General features: G+C 54.9%; 2 protein-coding genes and 1 pseudogene across 6 annotated transcripts; all 3 read left to right on the top strand.

Annotated features, from left to right (window-relative positions):
* The first annotated feature begins 33 nt into the window (after nucleotides 1–33).
* nox5 (NADPH oxidase, EF-hand calcium binding domain 5) lies at nucleotides 34–8514 on the top strand. 5 transcript variants are annotated; one of them, XM_061841403.1, is made up of 19 exons: nucleotides 35–211; nucleotides 274–319; nucleotides 430–546; nucleotides 1986–2114; nucleotides 2188–2338; nucleotides 3381–3591; nucleotides 3668–3905; nucleotides 3979–4132; nucleotides 4200–4372; nucleotides 5006–5188; nucleotides 5346–5478; nucleotides 5560–5699; nucleotides 6439–6621; nucleotides 6681–6725; nucleotides 6786–6910; nucleotides 6985–7069; nucleotides 7237–7336; nucleotides 7418–7584; nucleotides 7727–8514. In XM_061841403.1, exons 1-19 carry the CDS (start codon nucleotides 36–38, stop codon nucleotides 7856–7858), a joined length of 2688 nt encoding a protein of 895 aa, XP_061697387.1. In that variant the 5' UTR covers nucleotide 35; the 3' UTR covers nucleotides 7859–8514. The 5 variants fall into 5 exon arrangements, 4 of the variants coding, with proteins under 4 accessions (XP_061697387.1, XP_061697388.1, XP_061697389.1 ...); XM_061841404.1 differs by having other exon boundaries at nucleotides 37–211; nucleotides 6439–6612; XR_009798103.1 differs by lacking the exon at nucleotides 7727–8514 and having other exon boundaries at nucleotides 34–211; nucleotides 6439–6589; nucleotides 7418–7457.
* Nucleotides 8515–8620: 106 nt separating this feature from the next.
* On the top strand, nucleotides 8621–19611 carry ambra1b (autophagy/beclin-1 regulator 1b). The gene is made up of 20 exons (XM_061841797.1): nucleotides 8621–8903; nucleotides 9977–10153; nucleotides 10223–10281; nucleotides 11091–11274; nucleotides 11638–11810; nucleotides 12171–12240; nucleotides 12300–13675; nucleotides 13760–13846; nucleotides 13908–14093; nucleotides 14168–14248; nucleotides 14321–14424; nucleotides 14498–14608; nucleotides 14680–14868; nucleotides 14941–15095; nucleotides 16248–16387; nucleotides 16632–16733; nucleotides 16811–16992; nucleotides 17077–17172; nucleotides 17609–18919; nucleotides 19479–19611. The coding sequence occupies exons 2-19, from the start codon at nucleotides 10022–10024 to the stop codon at nucleotides 17980–17982; spliced, it is 3801 nt and encodes a 1266-aa protein (XP_061697781.1). The 5' UTR covers nucleotides 8621–8903; nucleotides 9977–10021; the 3' UTR covers nucleotides 17983–18919; nucleotides 19479–19611.
* LOC133512301 (muscarinic acetylcholine receptor M4-like) lies at nucleotides 18947–20864 on the top strand (annotated as a pseudogene).
* Nucleotides 20865–21007: the final 143 nt, after the last annotated feature.

Below are 21007 nucleotides of genomic sequence, written 5' to 3'. Positions count from 1 at the left end.
GTCACCTCCAGCTGATGATGATGATGATGATGATGATGATGAAGAAGAAGATAGAGTCAGCTGAGGAAGACTCCCAACAACAACAACAACAGGTCGACTCTTCATGGATTCTATTGCCCGTGTGCATTGATGATATTTTGCACTTTGAGCCGCGTTCGTTGATGGCACTTGAAAGTATCGAACGCGTGGTTCTCAAGCAGCCTTTGAAATGGTGCGAGTCATTTTAAACGAAGTTACATTTCGGTTTGTCTCTGTGCTGCAAATGTGTTTCAGGGCACCTCCTCAGGACTCGAAGGGTGAACATGACAAGCGCAGCGAGGAAAGTCAATCCAATGTGGTTTTATTTTGCAGTCAAGATGCCACTGGGAATCTTTCCCTCTTTCTCGCATCCCGCTGTCCAATTTGCGTTTGTGTGACATCTTGAAATAGACTCGACGTCCTGCCAGCAGCATTCGAGAAGCCAGAGAGAGGCTGAGCTCAGGCCCGAAGCGCTTCCCGCCCGCCCGCTCGCAGATGGAAACGCCGGCCGACGTCCCCGACGCCAAGGTGCGCCGTTGACGTCACATTTTGGACAAATGTCAGTAAAGATTCTGCTTTTATTGACCTAAAAGAAGTCACACCTTTGCGGGAGTAACAACATTGATACGCTTCGTGTAAGATTTCGACGCTGCTCTCCAGCAGCAAAGTCATTTCATCTATTTGCTAGTTACTAAATGCTTATTTCATAAAAGTATTTCTTTTTGAAGCCTTCAAATATGACAAAGTTTGTTTCTTGCGACTGACAACATTGCCGATTTCTTGCTTGAACTGAATTTTTACTGGACCTGAAAACCGCAACTGCCAGATACACCCAGAAGGAATTTGTGAATCCCGGTGAGCCTCTTGAGCTAAATTGCACCCAGGGGCGACGGGTCCAAGGCGAGGGACCTGCAAAAAAAAAAAAAAAAAAAAATTGAGCTCAGGAACCCCCCCCCCCCCCCAAGATTAGAGTTGCAGTTTATCCATCATCAAATTAGTCAACTGTTTTAATCAGCGTTCGGAGACCGTTTTTAACTTGAAATAGGCCTAATCCTGGAAATTTTAGACATCCATCCATTTTCCCCAGCTGCTTATCCTCACAAGGGTGCGCCGGAGCCAATCCCGGCTTGCGAACCGGCGGACTACGCCCCGAACTGGTCGCCAGTCGGTCGCAGGGCAAATGCCAGGAACGCAACCGTAAAAATGTAGACGTCTGCTTTTACTTCAGAAAAAAAATTTTTTTTAATTGTTTTTGCTCATTTCCGACATGCTACGAACCAAAGCAGTGAAAGGATGACAATCAGTTTCCAGTACTATATTGTATATTTTTGCATTGTAAAATCTGAAATTTTGTCCTGTTTTTGTTCAATGAAGACATACAAAATGAGTTTTCTTTTTACAATTCTGGAATTAATTGAGAAAAATAGACAACTTAAGCGATTGCGTTGAGTCCCCCACACCCCAAAATAAAACAAATAAAATTGAAAGTTTTTTTTTTCCCCCTCCACTGAATTGGGACCATTTTGTATCGCTGACTGCAAAATATGACGTCCGTTTCTGTTGTCTGGTTTTTATGGCAGGTTGTGAACAGTTTGTGAATCAAATATTACAAACTTTGCTCCTTTACTTGCAAAGTAAGTAACCGGAAATGAAGCGTTACGTCATTATTGTTCAAAACTGAGGGTATGAATTTCAACGTGTACAGCAAAATTATCTGAATATTCAAACAAAGTTGCGGCCACTGTTCGAAAAGTTGAGCGATGACGTTTGGATTGAGCACGTCAAAATGTTCCTAATCTGCAAAAAAAAAAAAAATATATATATATATATAATAATAATCTTAATGAATTAGATGTTAAAGTCATAGTCGCAGCCCCGCCCACAATGAAGACAATTCTTCCGAGACCAAAGCGGTCCACGCCGACCGAGCGGCAAGTAGTCCAGACCGGGTGTTGTGGTCCAGACAGGTTTCAGCTATGAGCGTGGACGAGGACGCGCGCTGGCTGGAGTGGGTGACCGAGCAGTTCGAGAGCATCGCCGGTGACGACAAAGAGATCGACCTGGACGAGTTCAAGACGGCGCTCAAGGTCAAAGAGGTCGGTCCGCTCACGTCCGCCGGCCGACCCTCGGCGACCCCGGGCGTCACGCCGCCCGTCTGTCCTGTGCCAGTCGTTCTTCGCCGAGCGCTTCTTTGCGCTCTTCGACTCGGACGGGAGCAGCTCCATCAGCCTGGACGAGCTCCTGGAGGCGCTGGACCTTCTCATTCACGGCAGCGAGACGGACAAGCTCAGGTTCCTCTTCCGGGTCTACGACGTGGACGGTGAGCACGCGCGGACCGGGCGTAACGCCGTTGTTTTCCGAGCGCGAAGCCGAGTCCCGCGTTTGAAAGATTTTGCGGCACACCGCCAAACGAAACTCCACGAGTCCAAATGTAGTCTGGTGCCGCTTGACGTCACAACTGCTTAATGAAGAGCACGAAGAGAAGGCCGATTTCAAATGGGCTCCACGACCCTGAACAGGGTGAGGGCAAGCGGTGTGGTGAGGGATGAACAATTTGGTCTGACTTCACTTATCTTGGCAACGTATTCCATCGGCATCGTGTTTCCTTCGGACTTTGTGCTCCCGAGTCCGTAGATCTCGGAGCCCTGCAGCGTTTTACAGTCGGTAGAAGAACATGAAAGTCCAAAGTCTTACAGTTGACCTTTAGAATTGGGGTCATGTGTTCTGAATGAGCTGTCGCTGTTCAATGTTCTTTGGGGGAAGCCAGTTAGAAGACCATTACAACAGCCAAGTCCGCCGGAGCGCGGCTGAGCCTCTCCTGGTCTGCTTGGGGCCTGCAACTCTTCAATCCAGAATTCTTCACTTCTTCAGCTGATTGAAGGCTGCTTTGCCCATTTGCTGTTTTTTTTTTTTTTTTTTTTTTGGTTCATCCATTTTTGTACCCGTTTTCAACAATGACACGACACCTCAATTGAACTGCGGACATTTGGGAGCACTACAAGATGCATACATACGTAAATATATATATATATATAATACACGGCCGCGATCTAAGATTGGGAGGGCCCTTCTTTTAACACGAAGCAATCTAGCAGTTTTGAGGGTTCTCGCTGCATATCCAATATTTCACCGATATCATCTGAAATTGAGGCGTATGGCTGAAGAAAGGATGTCACTGAAGTTCATACGACGGTCAAGGCAGGCGAGACGATATTTTTGGGCAATACAGTGAGCATTATTTGTAGCAAAGAAATGACACAATTCCAACCACTAAAGCGAAATACGTACGATCGTTTCCCAGGATGCTCGATGCGTTACAATTGTAAGAGGTGTGGCTTGTCGCTGGGTGGGTGTGGCCACAGGAAGCGGTTCTATCGATCCGGACGAACTGCGCACGGTTCTGAAGTCGTGCTTGCGAGAGAGCGCCATCTCTCTGCCGGAGGAGAAGTTGGACGACCTCACCTTGGCGCTGTTCGAGTCGGCCGATAAAGACAACAGCGGCGCCATCACCTTTGAGGAGCTAAAAGCAGAACTGGAAGACTTCCCGGAGGTGATGGAGAACCTGACCATCAGGTGGGTGAGGCTTGCCGCCCCGCGCGACAAGAGTCGGTCGGTCCGGAATCTTTCTTTTGCCGCTCTCCTTCCTCAGCGCCGCCAACTGGCTGAAGCCTCCGGAAGCGGACCAGAAGAAGCGGCGGACTCCTCGGTACCTGACGCGGGCGTACTGGCACAACAACAGTCGCAAGCTCCTGTTTCTGTGCGGCTACGCCTGCCTGAGCGTGGCGCTGTTCGCGGGTGCCGTCCTGCAGCACCGCCACAACAGCGCCTGCTACATGCTGGCCAAAGGATGCGGACAGTGCCTCAACTTCAACTGCACCTTCGTCATGGTAACGGGCCGTGACGTCGGGCCGGCTCGGAAGCGGCGTTTGCCGCGTGAACTCAACGTGCGCGTCCTCCAAGGTCTTGATGCTGCGTCGCTGTCTCACGTGGTTGCGGGCCACCTGGGTGGTCCGGGTTTTGCCGCTTGACCAGAACATCCTGCTGCATCAGATCGTGGGCTACGCCATCCTGGGCTACACACTCGTACACACCACCGCGCACATCTTCAACTTCGGTACGCACGCCACCTTCACCGTCTCCGACTCGCGAGCGGTCCGACGCGTCTCGTGTGCTTGTTCCAGCCCAGCTTTCGCAGCGCGGCGATTTCAGCGTTTGGGAGTACCTGCTGACCACCCGGCCTGGCATCGGCTGGGTGAAGGGCACGGCGTCCGTGACGGGTGTCGCCCTCCAAGTCGCCGTCTGCCTTATGGGCCTGTGCTCCAGCACTTTTGTACGACGCAGCGGCCATTTTGAGGTCAGACGCCAACACGCGGGAGGAATTGCATCCGCCCTGGAACCCACTGGGGGAAGAAGGGGTCGTCCGTCAAAGCGCTTTGTCCATTAAGCCGGACCCAATTTATGCATTCCGGTTCCACTGTACCAAACACACTCGTACTACGACCATTATTCCACACTTTGGAGGACCCGTTCGAGATCAACAGAAAGGGACTCCACAAGGGGGCGCAAATCCACATTGCACACGAGGAAAAAGCCAACCTGCCAGAAACGGTGGCGTACCTTGTAAGCAATCCAAGTACGACCACGTGTGAATGTGATTTATTTGACAAGCGTATCCACTAAAGAGCCAACAGCAGAGCGACGAGCGGTTACGGCGGAACCACTTGAAATTGTGCCACCCTTGGAGTCTTTGTTTTACAATTCGAGGAAAGAAAAGATCAATCTGTTAGGTGCTGGGACACTGTACACTAGGGCATGCGACACACTCGTAAATCTTTTAAGAAGATGTTCATGCGCCCGTATATGCACTGCATCTGCATCGCTCACGATATGGACGTATTCTGTCTGATTAGGCAGCCGAAGGACGAAATCACGTGCGCCCACTAGTGTACTACTTTGACAATGCGTATGCTCCCCCCCGACCTGGCAGGTGTTCTACTGGTCTCACTTGTCCTACGTGTGGGTTTGGACCCTGCTCATGGTCCACTGCGCCAACTTCTGGAAGTGGTTCGTGGTTCCGGGTCTGGTCTTCTTGCTGGAGAAGATCATCGGAATCGCCGTGTCCCGAATGGGAGGTCTGTACATCGTGGAGGTCAACCTGCTGCCGTCTAAGGTGAGCGCCTCTTGTCTGAAGTATGTTTGAGGTCACCGCTCCGACATGTTCGCTACGGTGGCCTCTCCATTTTACTGCCACCGACCCGGTGGCGTGGTCCCATTGTGATGCGGTAGTTGCGATTACGGGTCCGCACTGGTGTGTCGCCGTCGTGCAGGTGACTCATCTGGTCATCAAGCGTCCTCAGTTCTTCCACTTCAAGCCGGGAGATTACGTGTACATCAACATTCCGGTCATCGCCAAGTACGAGTGGCACCCGTTCACCATCAGCAGCGCTCCGGAACAATCTGGTGTGACCAACTTTCAGCCTTTTGTTCACGCCTTGAGGCGCTCAGGCTGAGGCCAACGTCGTCGTGTGTGTTTGCCCCCAGAGAGTCTGTGGCTGCACATCCGCTCCATGGGCCAGTGGACCAACCGTCTGTACGAGTACTTCCGACAGCCGCGGAGTCCGGAGCCGAGTCCGCGGAGCCTGGCGGCGAGCCTGCGGAGCCGGCGGCTGATAACGACTCCGGTGGGAATCACTTAGCGTGGTCGGAGAGACGCCATCCTCTCCTTCGTCTCTTTTGATTGGTGTCTGCTCGTCGGGGCTTATTTTAACCAACACGCTCTCACCGAGGAAGGAACGGAAGCAAGAATCCCATTTGGAGTCCGTCCGTCCCTTGCTTAACTTTGCTCGACTCTTAGCGTTGTTTCAACCGTGGAATTAATGACAATACATACCATGTTGGGGTTCTGTTATTAGATTGTCCAGAACGAACACCAAGGGTGTCGATCATCGACTTTGTGGTCGTGTCGTCGGACTTGCGGCCACGCGTCTTAGACGCTCGGATGAGGAGAGGGACGAGGCTGTCGACTGACCACCACTCGGTGGTGAGTTGGCTTCGACGGTGCGGGAAGATTCCGGTCCGACCCGGCAGGCCCAAACATACTGTACATTTGGCACAATCCGCTGTCAACTCACACCTCTGAAAGAACTTTGCTCATGTTCCGTGGGAAACGGTCCTAATGGAGCATGTTTCGCGCCTCCCTCGTTGATGGCAATCCCCGGACCCGACATTGGGGGATCCCGTCAAGCTGAATGATTCCCATTGGGCATTTTGGACACGCTGGAGAAACTCCGCCCCCAGGCTGACCCCTGAATGGCTCGGGATCCGCCTGGGAGAGCTAAAATAAATAGTTGGCAAAATTCAGTAGGCTGCAGGACTCCGTGTGCATCATGACAGCGTCTATTGTACCCCCCCCCCCTCCAGGAGGAGCTGTTCAGCTCGCCACACTGTAACGGCGCCGTGGCGTCCAACGAGAACGAGGCGGTGGAGCTGACCATGTACCGTCACAATGGCTCCCGAGCCGGGATCACCCCTTCGACCTCGCCGCCAGAAGAGCTCGGGCCTGTGGAGAGAGGCGAGGCCCCGCCCCTCAGAGAGGTTGATCATGTGAGTTCGCAACCAATCAAGTTGGCAGCACCCACTGACGCAACTTCCTGTGCTTGAAGGTTTCCGCAAAGTTTGGCGAGAATCACCGCTTCTGCAACATCAAGGTAAGCACACGGCGTGTCGGAATTCTTTCACGCGGTCACCACGTCTTGTTCACGACGCAGTGCTACGTGGACGGACCCTACGGTACCCCCACCAGGCAGATCTTTGCGTCGGAGCACGCCGTCCTGATCGGGGCAGGAATCGGCATTACGCCCTTTGCCTCCATCCTGCAGAGCATCATGTACAGGTGACTTCCTCTCCCTCCCGGCGTGCTTTCCGCCCTCATCGGTCACGTGTGACGCCGTCCCCTTGCGGTCACAGGTATCGCCGCAGGAAGCAGAACTGTCCCAATTGCAACTACTCGTGGTGCGAAAACATAAAGGATAGCGAAATGAAGCTACGTAAAGTAAGTCTGTGCAGATCCCCCAGCCCCCCTCCCCCTCCCCCCCCCGGTTGAGTGGCAAAGGTTGAGTCATAGACATAATTAGGGTGACAAAACACCTAAAACAAGGGACTGAAGAACCGTTTTGGATTAAAGAGGTTCCATTTTTTTTTTTTCCCTCTGTCTTTCAGGTGGACTTCATCTGGATCAACCGCGACCAGAAGTCCTTTGAGTGGTTCGTCAGCCTCCTGACCAAATTGGAGATGGACCAGGCCGACGGGGAGCCCGAAGGTGACGCGCGGCCCGGCCTGCCCGCTCGACCCGCCGAGCCCCTCGTCCATCTCGTGAGCTCAATCCTGTCTCCTGCGCTAGGTCGTTTCCTGGAGATGCACATGTACATGACGTCAGCTTTGTGCAAGAACGACATGAAGGCTATCGGCCTCCAGATGGCGCTGGACCTACTGGCCAAGAAGGAGAAGAGAGACTCCATCACAGGCCTGAGGACCAGAACGCAGCCCGGACGACCCGAGTGGGCCAAGGTTGGAACGTCGCCAAAAGTACCAGAACAAACATCCCTTCGTGCATGCTCCCTTCAAGAACTACACCGCAGCTCATCCTCATCACGTCTTGTCCCGCTACAATGTTGCGCTCCTAACCGAATGTTGTTGTCGCCACGGTCAGGTGTTCCAGAAAATTTCCGAGGAGAACAAAGGGAAAGTTCACGTGTTCTACTGCGGTTCTCCGGCACTGGCCAAAGTCATTAAAGCTCAGTGCGAACATTTTGGCTTCAACTTCTACAAGGAAAACTTCTGAAGTGAAAGAATGGCAACATTGGCAGAGGTCAAATGCTGATGATCTTCCTGTGCAGAAAACAGTAGGGGGCAGCACACCTCGGTCTCACAAGCTTGAATGGGACCCACAAAGATGGAATAAAGCGCAGTACTGCCAACTGCAGAACACCTCAGTTCCTTTTACGCGCCGCATTGTACTAGTACTACTACAAGACAAAATGTATTACTTTGAAAGTGTATTTCTGAAATGCACGATCACCAACAAATTCAAAAGAGTAAAAGAAGAAAAGCCTGCAAACGTCCCTTTCATGTATTCATCGTGTAATGCATTCATCATGTACGTATGATAATCCATTGTGTATTTCTCAAGTTGCTAAATGCAGCGAACTGCTTTCAGTGTCCTGTAAATATTTTTAGTTTTGAGACCAACAACAAAAATAATATTAAATAAATAGATGGTTGATATTCTTATCTAGACACAGCACTATCAATTTATGTTGTTCTGATATTTGTTTGAAATGATTGTTGCTCATCGTAGGGTTAGTTTTTGTTTTCAAAAATAATTTTCATTTCTAAACTGTGGTTTCAGTTTTGTAGTGACCTGAGGATGTAATCAAACATTTTGTCGTATATAATGTTTATGTCTATTGTAAAACTTGACACGCATTAAAGCTTACAGGATTTGTGCTTCTTCGGACTTTTTTTTCTTAGTGTTTGTTGTTGTTGTTTTTTTTTTTTTTGTGAATGACGCTGATCGACTGGTTCGATCGATCGAGGAGTAGTAATCGGCGCTCCGTTGGCCATCCTGCGCTGGGCTAGCCGTTTGCTTGCTAGCCGCTAGCGACTCAGGGGCCATTGGGCGTCGGGCAGCTCGTCAAACTGTGGACTCCAACCGACGCGAACATCGCCCATTTGGCCCACTCACGTGTTGTCCGTTAATGGAGGCGGACGCCGATGTTGAGCACAAGACGAGTGAAAATTAATTTGGATTCACAGCGGACACCTTTTGCGTTTCAGCCGACGCTAGCTCCCAAGCTAACATTAGCAGCCCTTAAAGATGAAGAAAGGTAGGCCTTGCTTTTCAACATCCTCATCATCAACAGCGACATTAGCGCTCAATACATCATCTTTGCCCTTAAATGCTGATCAAACTTGTTTTCCCCGCTCGTGTCCATTAAATGCTGCGATTCCTACGAACCAATGAATGTAGCTGCTCGAAAAAGCAGGAAAAAAATGTCAGCGAGTCGAGTGGCTTTCCAACGACGACCACTTTTCGAATGTCATTTTTAATTCGTTCGTTCGGGGGACTGTCTGCACGATTTAGGCGTCTTTGCCACCGACATGTGACAGACGTAGAGCACACATTGGATACACAACAATTTGCGCGTTTGGACTGAGACAAGGCCACACATAGGCTGTAAAAAAAATGCACGTCTGTAATAAGTACGCCAACATGTCTTGACAAAGGCATTTCGCACTTGGTTTCTCTGTGCCCAGCGCATGTATGGATCTACGTGGAGGGGATTGATTTTTAACCATGTGAAGCACTTTGAGTTGCATATCTTTGTACGGTCGGTTGAAATCATTGGTGAAAAATATGAATGGGTTTGAAATTGTTTCTCGTCTAAAGGGGGAGAGGCTTCAAAGGGTCTGGAAGCTGTTGTTTTTGTTTTTTTTTTTTTTTAATCGATCACTCATATTCTAATGCATGTCACGGGTTTCTAACATACTCTCAGGCTGTTGTACGTTTTAATTTGTTTGCACCCAGGTTGCCATTACAATTGAGATTCTGTTCGAAATGACCTCACATGGATCATGAACGGTTTAAAAAAAAAAAAAAAAGCACACACAGATTCAATGTGAGGGAGGAAAAAGTGTCCTTTGTGAAAAGTTTCATCTTGACTTTTTTTGTCGGGCTGATGACGTTTCGAAATCTGACGTTTGGCTGCACATAATTTGATGTTCGGTCAGCTAGCAGACATCAAAAACCGTTGACTGCAGTCAGGAAGCAGATGAGCCTTGTTTTCGTTTTCCAAAATGTGCCGTTTGCCACACGGAATGGCAAATTCAAATGTTTGTTTGCATTGGTTGTTGTTTACTTGCGTAACGCGCCCCTGACTCCGCCCCTCCCCCCCCCAAGTCTAAGTCGCCGGCCCGGACGAGGTGCACGCGACCCGAGGGCGAGATGGCGTCGGGTCCCAGGAACTCTGTGCGCCTCCTGTCCAGGCGGGAGCGCGGCTGGCAGACGTGCGGCTCGCAGCGCCTCCTGCACTTGCTGGTGGAGGAGAAGGTGCGCTCCATGAAGTGGCAGAGTCAGGTAAAGCCGCCGCTGGCGTTTTCCTCTCACGTGGCCTCCGCAGCTCACCGGATTGCCGTTTATGCGCAGAAAGTGGAGCTGCCCGACAGCCCCAGATCCACCTTCCTTTTGGCCTTCAGCCCTGACCGGTGAGGAAGCCTTCGGTTCTTCTCTTTCAGCCTCGTTCTCAACTGTGACAGTTAAAAAACAAAACAAAACAGGAAGAACATCAAAGTTTGCGCTTTATCGCGGCTACGTGCAGATTTCGCTCTTTACGTGCACATTCCCGAACTCCATTGCGGCATTGAAAGGCATCCGTTTTCCACGCCGCCAATCCTCACGAGGGTCAGGGGAGTGGCGGAGGCTATCCCAGCTAACTTCAGGCGAAAGGCGGGCTCTCACCCCGAACCGGTCGCCAGTCAGTCGCAGGGCACATGTCGACACCATCACCAAAGCCTCCCGCGTTATTGTTTATGTGCCTTACAAAAATGTCATTTAAAAACAACTATAAAAAAAAAAAAAACAACACGCGTACAATCTTGTCTTTTTTTTTTTTTATCGGAAAGATTTTTTCAATCGTGGCTCTCCCGAGTCCTTGGTTTTTTTTTTTTTTTTTGTATTTCCGAAAAAAACTTGATTTCAATTCCCAGTCAAATTTTAGAGGGACAAAACTGAATGTTGAGAAGAATTTCAGATTTCAGCATCTTACTTTTGTATCTTAATAGATATTGAGATAGTCCCAAGAAGGACTGGGCAAATGCTTTGTTTGGGGATGTGGTGGCTGCGTGGTGTTGCCTTAGTAACATAACTCATCCGCTATTAATCTTGAGCATAGCGGCGGTGAGCAACAGTTACTCGACACAAGTCCATGAAATCGAACGTGCAGACATGGAGACGTGAGGAAATGGCCAGCATCCATGTTGACGCTGTCTTTGTTTCCACGGCGACACCCTTCAAGGACCCTCATGGCCTCCACGCACGTCAACCACAACATCTACATCACGGAAGTCAAGACCGGGAAGTGCCTCCATTCCCTGGTGGGCCACCGTAGAACGCCCTGGTGTGTGACCTTTCACCCCACCATTTCTGGCCTGGTAGCCTCTGGGTGCCTTGATGGTGAAGTTCGCATCTGGGACTTGCACGTGAGTACGAGTGTGTCAAAACCCGCATTGGGCGAGTGGCGGAGGCCCTTGAAGACATGGATGCAGTTTCATTGAAGGGACCGGTAGTAGCGGGTCCCTGGCGGCGCCGACGCCGAAACCGTGTTGATTGCGTCATCCGCTGAGCTCTTTGCTCGTAGGGGACCCGAGACCCTGTTGAGGTGGTCTAGCGTGAGGCCCTGATGACCGGTCGGTTTCTCGGGATGACGGTGGAGCATTTGAAAGCGGGTGGCACTTGGCACAGTGCCAGAGATGCAGCCCGACCCGATCGACTCGTCTGCGTCGCATTCAATCTGCTCCACGTGTAATTACGCAAAAGTTCCCACCGTGTGTGTTGGCGCGCAGGGCGGCAGTGAGAGTTGGGTCACCGACAGCAACTTGGCCATCGCGTCGCTGGCCTTCCACCCGACCGCTCAGCTCCTCCTCATCGCCACCAACAACGAGCTGCACTTTTGGGACTGGAGCCGACCGGAACCCTTCGCCGCCGTCAAGACGGGCAGCGACGCCGAGCGAGTGCGGTGAGCGTCGCCGAGCGCGCTCGGGTGCACGCGGGACCCTCGGCCGGTGCGACATTCCCTCTGGAGAGGACGCCAACGAGGGCGGGTGATCGGATTGACAAACGCGCATTTTTCCGCGAGCGTCAGATCACGTTCATTCATTTTCCTCCAGAGCGAATGCGATACACATGCAAGGTACGTCTGCACTTTTGGGGTGCACGTGACAAGTCACGACTTGTCGTTCTGCTTTTTATCATGAGCGGGAAGCCGTTCGCACACCTCCTGTTAGCTCGCACATCAAGCCGCACGCGCCGCCGAGCCACTCGACTGCGCACGCGCGAATATGTAGACGAACCTATTTTGAAATTGTGTGTCCCTCAGGTTGGTGAGGTTCGACCCGCTGGGTCACAACCTTTTGACGGCCATCGTGAATCCGTCATCCAATCAGCAGGTGAGGTTTTTTTTTTTTTTTTGGATCTACCGGCCAGCGCCGACATTGGTGCGTTTCAGAGCGAGGACGACCCGGAAGTCCCCATGGACAGCGTGGAGCTGCCTCACCCTCACTTCCGTCAGCGATCCTTCTTGCCGCAGCCCGTTCGCCGCACGCCCATCCTGCACAACTTCCTGCACATCCTGTCGTCCCGCTCTCCCGCCGCGCAAAGCGCAGGGGAGCAGGCGCGTCCCCTCGCCGACACGGCGGAAACCCCCGCGGCCCCCCTGGGCCACTTCGTCAACACGGAGCGCGGCCTGTCCTTCGTGGGCTGCACGCGTTTCCTGGGCATGGCGTGCATGTGCACCCACTGCTCAGCCAACCGTGGGCCGTCCCTGCCGGGCGCCGCCTCCGCCGGGGCGCCTCCCGAGCCCCCGCACGTGCCGGCGCCCCGCGCCGAGCCCCGCCAGCCCCCGGACCCCCGTCCCTCGGCCTTCACGTCGCTCTACTACGGCAACGGCGCCGAGTCCAACCCGGCCTCCGATTCGGGACCCGACTGGACGCGGAGCCTGCTGAGCATGAGGGAGGGCGGCGCGGGTCCCGACGTGCTGCCGCCGAGGACCTCGTCTTCGTCCTCGCTCAGCCTCCTGGCGGTCTTGCGCCAGCAGGACGGCTCCTCGCAGTCTCCGGTGTACACCTCGGCCACCGACGGCCGGGGCTTCCCTCAGCAAGGGGAGGGGTCCGGCACCAGCAGCGGACACCACCCTTTCTGGGACGGCTCCCGCGGCAACCCCTCGTCCTTCCGGAACGTGCTGCAGTGCAACCTGAGCCGCTACTTCCAGGAGTTTGAGCGCATGCAGGACCTGGAGACTCCGCAAGGGGTCGGCCCAAGCGGCCAGGAACACAACCAAGAGCTGCTGAATAACAACGTGGACTCGGACCGAGTCGGACCTTCCTTGTCCTCGCCTCCCGCCCCGACAATCATTCATTACCAGCCTCCGTCCCCGCCGTCGGCCCCCCAGCCCCCGGACCCCGGCGCCCCCTCCGGGGCCCCTCGGGGGCACCTGAACCGCTGCCGCGCGTGTCACAACCTGCTGACCTTCAATCACGATTCTCAACGCTGGGAGCGCACCAGCCAGACGTCGTCCACCGCCGCCGCCGCCGCCGCCGCCTCCTCCACCTCTCTGGTGCCGGACGGCCAAGTCCAGACTTCCAGGGCGTCTCTGGAGAGCGATCAGCGACCCGTGACCGTCTCGCGGGAGGCGGCCTTCCCTCTGGTGTCGTCCGCCGCCCAGCACGGCGACCAAACGGTGGGTTTGGTGTACAACCAGGAAACGGCCCAGTGGGAGAGGGTATACCGCCAATCCGCTGCGACCCGGGCCCCCGAGCCCCCCGAGGCCTTAAACCAGGAAATGCCTGTGGACCCTGCGCCTGTGGACGACGACTACCTCAGAAGGTATTTCGGGGGCAGGCGCCGCGCCGCGCCGCACCGTCTCTCTCATGCTTCTTCTCATGCTTTGGTTTTCTTTCTGCCTCTCAGGAGGCTTCTGGAGTCTTCTGTCATGTCTTTGTCTCGTTCCGATGTGACCGGATCTCGGGACCATCCCATCTACCCGGACCCGGCCAGGTAAAACTCATAGTTAGGTCCGGTCGAGGCAGGTATGCTGACGCGCGTACGTGTCGTCCAGGCTGTCTCCCGCCGCGTACTACGCCCAGAGGATGATCCAGTACTTGTCCAGACGGGACAGCATTCGCCAACGATCTCCCCGCTACCAGCAGAACCGCCTGCGGGCCATGTCTTCGTCTTCTGACGGGCCGGCCGGACATGCCTCCAGCTCCGTGGACAACACCGAGGTGGACTTCGATGAGCTGGAGTGAGTCCGCTGTCGCGCGGGTGCGGATGTGGACGGGAGTGCCGTCGGCTAACGGCGCTCTCGTCACCTTTCAGCGATAACAGCGAGCGAGCCCGGCACAGGGCGCCCCGAAACGCAAGGATGTCGGCGCCGTCATTGGGTCGCTTTGTGCCGCGGTGAGTTTACGGCACGCGCCGCTCTGGCCGAGTCTTGTTGAGTGTTGACGGGCCGTTGTTCTCCTCCCGCAGGCGCTTCCATCTTCCCGAGTACCTGCCCTACGCCGGAATCTTCCACCACGAGAGGGGCCAGTCGGGCGTGGCCACGCACTCGTCGGTCAACAGGATGCTGGCGGGTCGGACCTGATTCCCGATTTGCAGACGCGACGGAAGAACACTTGCTTATTTTTGCGTGTCGTGGCTCTTCAGGCGCGTCCATCGGCGACGGCCAGTCGGCGGTGGCGAGCAACATCGCTAACACGACTTACCGCCTGCAGTGGTGGGACTTCACCAAGTTTGACCTGCCCGAGATCAGCAACGGTACCCGACGGGCAGAACCGAGTTGGCGAGTGCCATTGGCGACCTTTGCCAAAGTGAAGTTTTGTGCGCAGCCTCCATCAACGTGCTGGTGCCAAACTGTAAGATCTACAACGACGCCAGCTGCGACATCTCGGCCGACGGGCAGCTGCTGGCCGTCTTCGTTCCCAGCAGTCAGCGCGGTTTTCCCGACGAGGGCATCCTGGCCATCTTTTCGCTGGCGGCCCACAACCTCGGAGAGATGCTCTACACCAAAAGATTCGGTAGCGAGCGAGCCTCTGGGTCATTTGCATGTGCTCATCCCCGCCTCAAAGGCTCGAACTCCCGCCCCCCAGGTCCAAATGCCATTTCGGTTAGCTTGTCGCCACTGGGCTGCTACGTGATGGTGGGCCTGGCCTCTCGCAGGATTCTGCTGCACCCCACCACTGACCACATGGTAGCGCAAGTCTTCCGGCTGCAACAGCCTCACGGAGGAGAGACGTCCATCAGGGTGAGCGCCGGCAGACCCTTTTGTTCGTAATTGACTGTTGCAACAGCCTGACTTCCGAGTTCAAATCTGGCGTTACGTCCTACGTATGAGTCTTTGTGTGTGCGTGTCGCTGAAGTGCTGTGAACCCACAATGGACAGCACCCGACACACAGCAAAGGCTGTGTGATATTTTTAAAATCTGTCAATATAGGGGTGCTGTGTGTGTGTGTGTGTGTGTGTGTTAAATGATTCCAGCATACGGTTGCAATATGACGAGTGCAAAATTGAAGGCTGTCTGGATATTTTCCGTGACCGCTGTGGGCAAAACCGTTCCGGGTATTGGGGTAAAAAATTCAGCGTCCGACAGTAAAAATGAAATTCACGAATTTGATGAAATCAACACTGTATTGTTAAAACAACCCCCAAAAAAGTTGTCCGCTCTTTGGGTAGAACGCGGGGATGCTCCCCGGACGGCCACACGCGGGTCGACGCCACAGCCCACACCGACCGAGCCGCTCGGGTGTCAGTTGAGCATCAGGCAAACGTGCGCTGTAGCCAGCCACACTTGTGACAAATATGCTCAGCATTTTTTTTCATGAATCATACTTTGGACCTGATGTTGGGAACAACCCAAGTCATCCATCCATCCATACATACAAAGAAAGAAGAACAAATCAACTCAGAAATGAAGTTGTCTCCGAATGTGAAATGACACACAAGTATTGTACACATGATGAAAGCACACACACGCTTCTGCTAGCAAATTAACACGTGCACGCTGCAAATAATATACATAAATATCCATCAACCCTGGAGTGCAGGAAATCTGCTAAATGAGTGAAAATGCAAGAGAAGATTTCCTGGGCAGCAAGCCGGTGAAAGCCAAGCTGGAACCCCCCCGGCAAGTCCAATTCGCCGCTGCCTCCTTGAGGTGCCGGCTGGCCATTACTAGCGAGACTTCAAGGGTCAACTGGGGTCCCGGTTCTTTGAAAATGGAACATGGAAAAGGCTTTGTTGCTTCAGCGGGTCATTCTCAAACCAAGGTTCCACCGTCCGGGACGCAATTCCGACGGGCTTTTGTTTTTTTTTCTCAGTCACCGTGGAAACGCGGAAGTCCGCTTGTTTGGATGCGCCGCGCTGCTTCTAATTGAGTTTTTGCTCCTCGTCTTCCAGATGGTCTTCAACGTGGTTTACCCCATGGCGCCGGACCAGCGGCGCCACGTCAGCATCAACTCTGCTCGCTGGCTCCCCGATCCCGGGATGGGTCTGGCGTACGGAACCAACAAGGGGGACCTGGTCATCTGTCGCCCCGTGTGAGTCGGCCTGTTCACGTCCCTTCCTGTTTGACTCGCGCAGAACGTCGGATTGGGTCCGCTCGTGCGTTCCTCGTCAAGTGGACGCACAAGTGACCCGATGTGATTATCTTAACCATTTTAATAGTCCCTGGCGACGGGAAGTCTGCCGGCCGTTTCGTCCAGTCGCGTTAATGAGGTTGGGCCCCCCGCTTCCCTGCGTGCGCCTCAACTTAACACACGTGTTCCATTTGCGCCCGTTAAGGTTCTACCGCAGCGATGGTGAAAGTCCAGTCGAGTCGGGCACAGAACCTTTGTTTTCAGTCAACAACGGCGGCAGCCGCACCCGTGGCTCCGACCGACCCGGGTGAGTACGCGCTTCCTCGGCGGAGGGACAAGGCTACGCTACGCGACGCTCCGTCAACGCAGCGTGTTGTCGTCCAGGCCCAGTCGCTCGGGATGGAGGCTGGACCGGGACATGGGCCTGATGAACGCCATTGGTCTCCAGCCCAGAAACCCCGCCCCTTCCGTCACGTCACAAGGAACGCAGACTCCGGCGGTCCAGCTGCAGAACGCCGAGACCCAAACGGAGCTTTGCGAGCCCGGCACCTCCTGTCCGCCGGCCGGTATATTCACGTCCCCTGTGCGCGTGAGCTCTTCGCACTTTGACCTTTTCACAGATGTGCGTTCCGTCATGTTTCTTTGCTTAGCCCCGCCGACGCCAGCCACCCGCCTTGAGACTCAGGACTCCGGAGGTTCGGACGCCGGCCGCGGCCGGGCCTCGGCGGAGCTCACGGCCAACGCAGGTGGGCCGCCAGTGTGTGCAAAATGTTCCCCCCGACGTGAGCGCTTTTCTGCCGTGTGTTCTAACGGCTGGCGGCTCCGGTGCCGTTTGCTGCCGCCTCGTATTGCAAAAGACGTGCGGGGCTACGCGGCAGAAGCCCGTTAGCTAGCCCGCGTAAAACCGAGCCGATTTTCTGGCATCGTTTGATGGCCTCCCGGACGCTATACCGGGTGCGCTGCGTCCATTGTGAATGAGGAAAGGGGGGGGGGGGGGGGGCACGGTAAGGTTTCGCCCGACCTCATGACCCCCTGACGATAGTTTTGAGCCACGCCCGCATGATCAGGAACATTTAGAAGGGGCAATGGACTTTTAAGACATACCTCAACAAGGAAACTAAATATTCATTTACGCATGTACAGTACAGGAATAAGTGTTGTGATGCGCTGTCGTCGTTCCAGACGAGGTTGCGGAGGGGGGAGGTTCCGGTGAAGACGCCTTGGCCCGGATCAGGCGCCTGATCGCGGAGGGCGGCATGACTGCCGTGGTGCAGCGCGAGCAGAGCACCACGATGGCGTCGATGGGCGGCTTCGGCAACAACATCATCGTCAGCCATCGGATCCACCGCGGCTCGCAGACCGGCGCCAGGAGCGGCAGGACAGCCGGCGCCGCCGGCGCCTCGGGATCGGTGCTCGTCGGCCAGGACCGCCCGCCGGCCCCCTCGTGGGGCGCGGACGACATTTTTGGTAGTGAGCGGACGGATGAGGACTCCCCGCCAGACCCCTCCTCCCCCGCCCCTCACAACACTTTCCACAACGACCCGTATAGCAGGTAGTGAGCAGCGCCTCGCCCGGATGACCCAGAGTGCCCTCGACCCCCCCCCCCCCCCCACCACCTTCAAACCTTCGGCCCCATCCCGCCAACATTCCTGCCCCAAAGGGCTCCAGCAGAACACGTGGCAGCCGGCGCCACCTTTTGGACTGTCGCTCGCTGGCGTCCCCGAGCGGCGGCTTCCTCTGCTGGCGCTCGTGCGTTTTGTACCACATGACCTCTGACGACCCCGCCGTCAATCATTTGTAATGACCGAAGCTCCTCCCATTGTCGGAGTGGATGTGTGCGCGCGTGACGCGGCCGCTCGCGCGCTTAATTTATTGGAGACAAACAGGAAGCAGCAATTTTTCTCGAGACCGCTCGCAAGGCGGCGGAAAAGATTCTCCCCGTCGGGGATGTCGAGCTCGCGGTAGGTTACCGTGCCGACCGGAGTCACTCCATTCCTTACCGGGGACTTGAGTGTAAGCCACGCCCCCTTGGACTCCTTCAAAATAAAACTTGAATCGTTTCCTGTCGACCGTACAGGCGCCGCGTTTATGCTTCCTCTTCTTTGTGTGCGTGCGTGAGGTGGCGGCGCGAACGTCGGGTCACGCTTGGTGTTTCCATGGTGACCTGGGGAAGCTCCTCCTAGCGCAACTTGATTGGTCAACACTGAACTGAACGCCGGAGTCACGGCGCCGGTCCCGGTCGTCATTCTTTAGTCGGACTTTTAAATGTCTTCTCGTGAAAGAACTTCGAGACTCCCAACTGCTGCTTTACTTTGTTTTTTAACATTTCAGTTTTGGCTTTTTTTTTTTTTTTTTTGACTGGTGTACTAAATGCTGTACAGTCGATGGTTGGATTGAATGACGGGTGCATTTAATACATTGACTGGCTGCGTGACAAGACCTTTTTTATTCGTTTGTTCGAAGACTGGTCAGAGGCGACGCTGCTCCGTTGTGGTAAGTCGAGACACCCGATCCACACGCTAATGCGTTTGTTGTCCCCGCTGGCCAATTAACAGATGATTGTTTTCCTCTTTTTGTAAAAAAAAGATGGACAGTGGTGCCTTGACATGCGAGTGACCTGAGATCCAATCGGATTTTTTTGCTTTTGACGTACACGCGTGGCAGCGACACAACGCACTTGCACTTTGCTTGATGGAATTTGTCAGCAGTTGTTCCAAGAGAGGCTCCAAGCTGTTGATTGCCACTTCACATGCTTTGAGGTTGACAAATAACACGACCGGTTGCCAAAATGAGCCATTTTCTGGGTCAGATCGAGCTCACTTGGAGTACAGCAAAGGCCCAGCCAGGCCTCGCGTCCGGACGCCCTCGCAGTGGATGGCGCTGAGCAGGATCCAGCGTGAGGCCTTTTCCGGCGGTGGCCCTCATTTCCGCGGGTGACGATCACGATTTGAGTTACAAGCACGGTCGCAGAGGACAACTCGCATCTCAAGGCACCACAATAACGAGTTGGCCGATTGGCCGAAGGGCGTTTATGAAATGTTGTGTTTCGAAGGAAAATGTCAAACGCATCCGCCGCCCGGCTCCTTCTGGTCACCGCGACGACCGTGGCTCTGAGCGGCATCACCGTCTCGGGCAACTTGCTGGTCCTCTTGTCCGTCGCGGTCAACCGCCGCCTGCGCACCGTCAGCAACAACTTCCCGTCGAGCCCGGCGACCGCCGACCTCCTGGTGGGCGCCGTCTCCGTCTACGTGTACGCGGCGTGAGGCTCCTGGCCCCTCGGGGGCGCCCTCTGCGACCTGTGGCTGGTGGCGGACCACCCAGTGAGTGCTGCGGCCGTCCTGAACCTGCTGCTCATCAGCTTGGACCGCTTCTTCTGCCTGACCCGCCCGCTCAGCCACCCTCTGCGGCGGAGCGGCAAGACGGCCGCCCTGATGATGGCGCTGGCCTGGCTGCTGTCTTTCGCCCTGTGGACCCCCGCCGTCCTGTGCTGGCAGAGGCCGGGGGGGGGGGGGCCAGCGCCTGGTCCCCGAACTGGAGCGCTACCCGCGGCTGCTCGCCAGCCCTGCCGTCGCCCTCGTGACCACCCTGCCCGGCTTGGCCACGGTGGGCCTGTACGGACGCGTGTCCGCCGCCTCCCGCGGACCGGGTCGGCGCGTCCGGTCCTTCCGTGCGAAACGTCTTCGAACGGCGTGGGGGGGCTGCCGACGAGCCCTCCGAACTCAGGAGGGACAGAGCGGCGTCCGCAGGACCGGACTCGTCAGAGTGGACCGCCGTCTCGTCGCGTCCGTCTCAGGTCGGCGACGGCGGAGACGACAGCTCGCGACGGCACCTGGCGGCCTCTGCCACGTTGTCCACCTCCTCGGCGCCGTTTTTCGCAGCAGCCTCCACCGGGCGTCGAGTGGCGGTCAGGGAGAGGAGGGTGACCCGCACCGTTCTTTTCATCCTGCTGACGTTCTTCCTCACTCGGGCGCCGCACAACGCCATGGCGCTGGTGGTGGCTTTCGGTCACGTGCGCATCCCAGACGTCTTGTGGCAGGCGGGCCTCTGGCTGGTTTACATCAACAGCGCCGTGGACCCCGCCTGCTACGCCCTGTGCAGCCCCACCTTCAGCCATTTGCTGCGAAGCCGCCGCCGTCCTGACCCTTCGGTCTAAAGGTCAACGCAGGGCCGTGAAGATGCGCCGTAGCCCGAGCTGCCGTTTCAACGTGGCGGCAGGAAATGATGTCATCCGCTGTTTGGCGGTGGCCTCATCCAGGTTGTTTGGATGTGACGCCACACGCACGTCGTCTGTTGTTTGTCCGAACAACGTAAACGACACGTTCCGTAATGTTCATTTGCGCTTCTGCCGCGTGGAGCTTTTAGACCCGCTTGCGCCGTATGAAAAGTTCCCTGAGATTACTCGCGTATGTTGTGAATTGGCGCAAGAGAAATCAGTCAAAATGTCTCACACACCTTGTCTAAAAAATGTTAATAAATAAGAATGTATTCATCTATTGTGATGAATTTGTTTTAAATTTGCTTTTCAGTATCTAGTGTTCGATGGATAAGCGCTACTCCTTGTGGAGGAAGTGGAGCCACCTT

Source organism: Syngnathoides biaculeatus, chromosome 14, assembly GCF_019802595.1.
Source record: "Syngnathoides biaculeatus isolate LvHL_M chromosome 14, ASM1980259v1, whole genome shotgun sequence".
In the NCBI taxonomy this organism is placed as follows: Eukaryota; Metazoa; Chordata; class Actinopteri; order Syngnathiformes; family Syngnathidae; genus Syngnathoides; species Syngnathoides biaculeatus.
The sequence above is the reverse complement of the archived record's forward strand: the minus strand, read 5'-3'. Positions and strand labels throughout refer to the sequence as shown.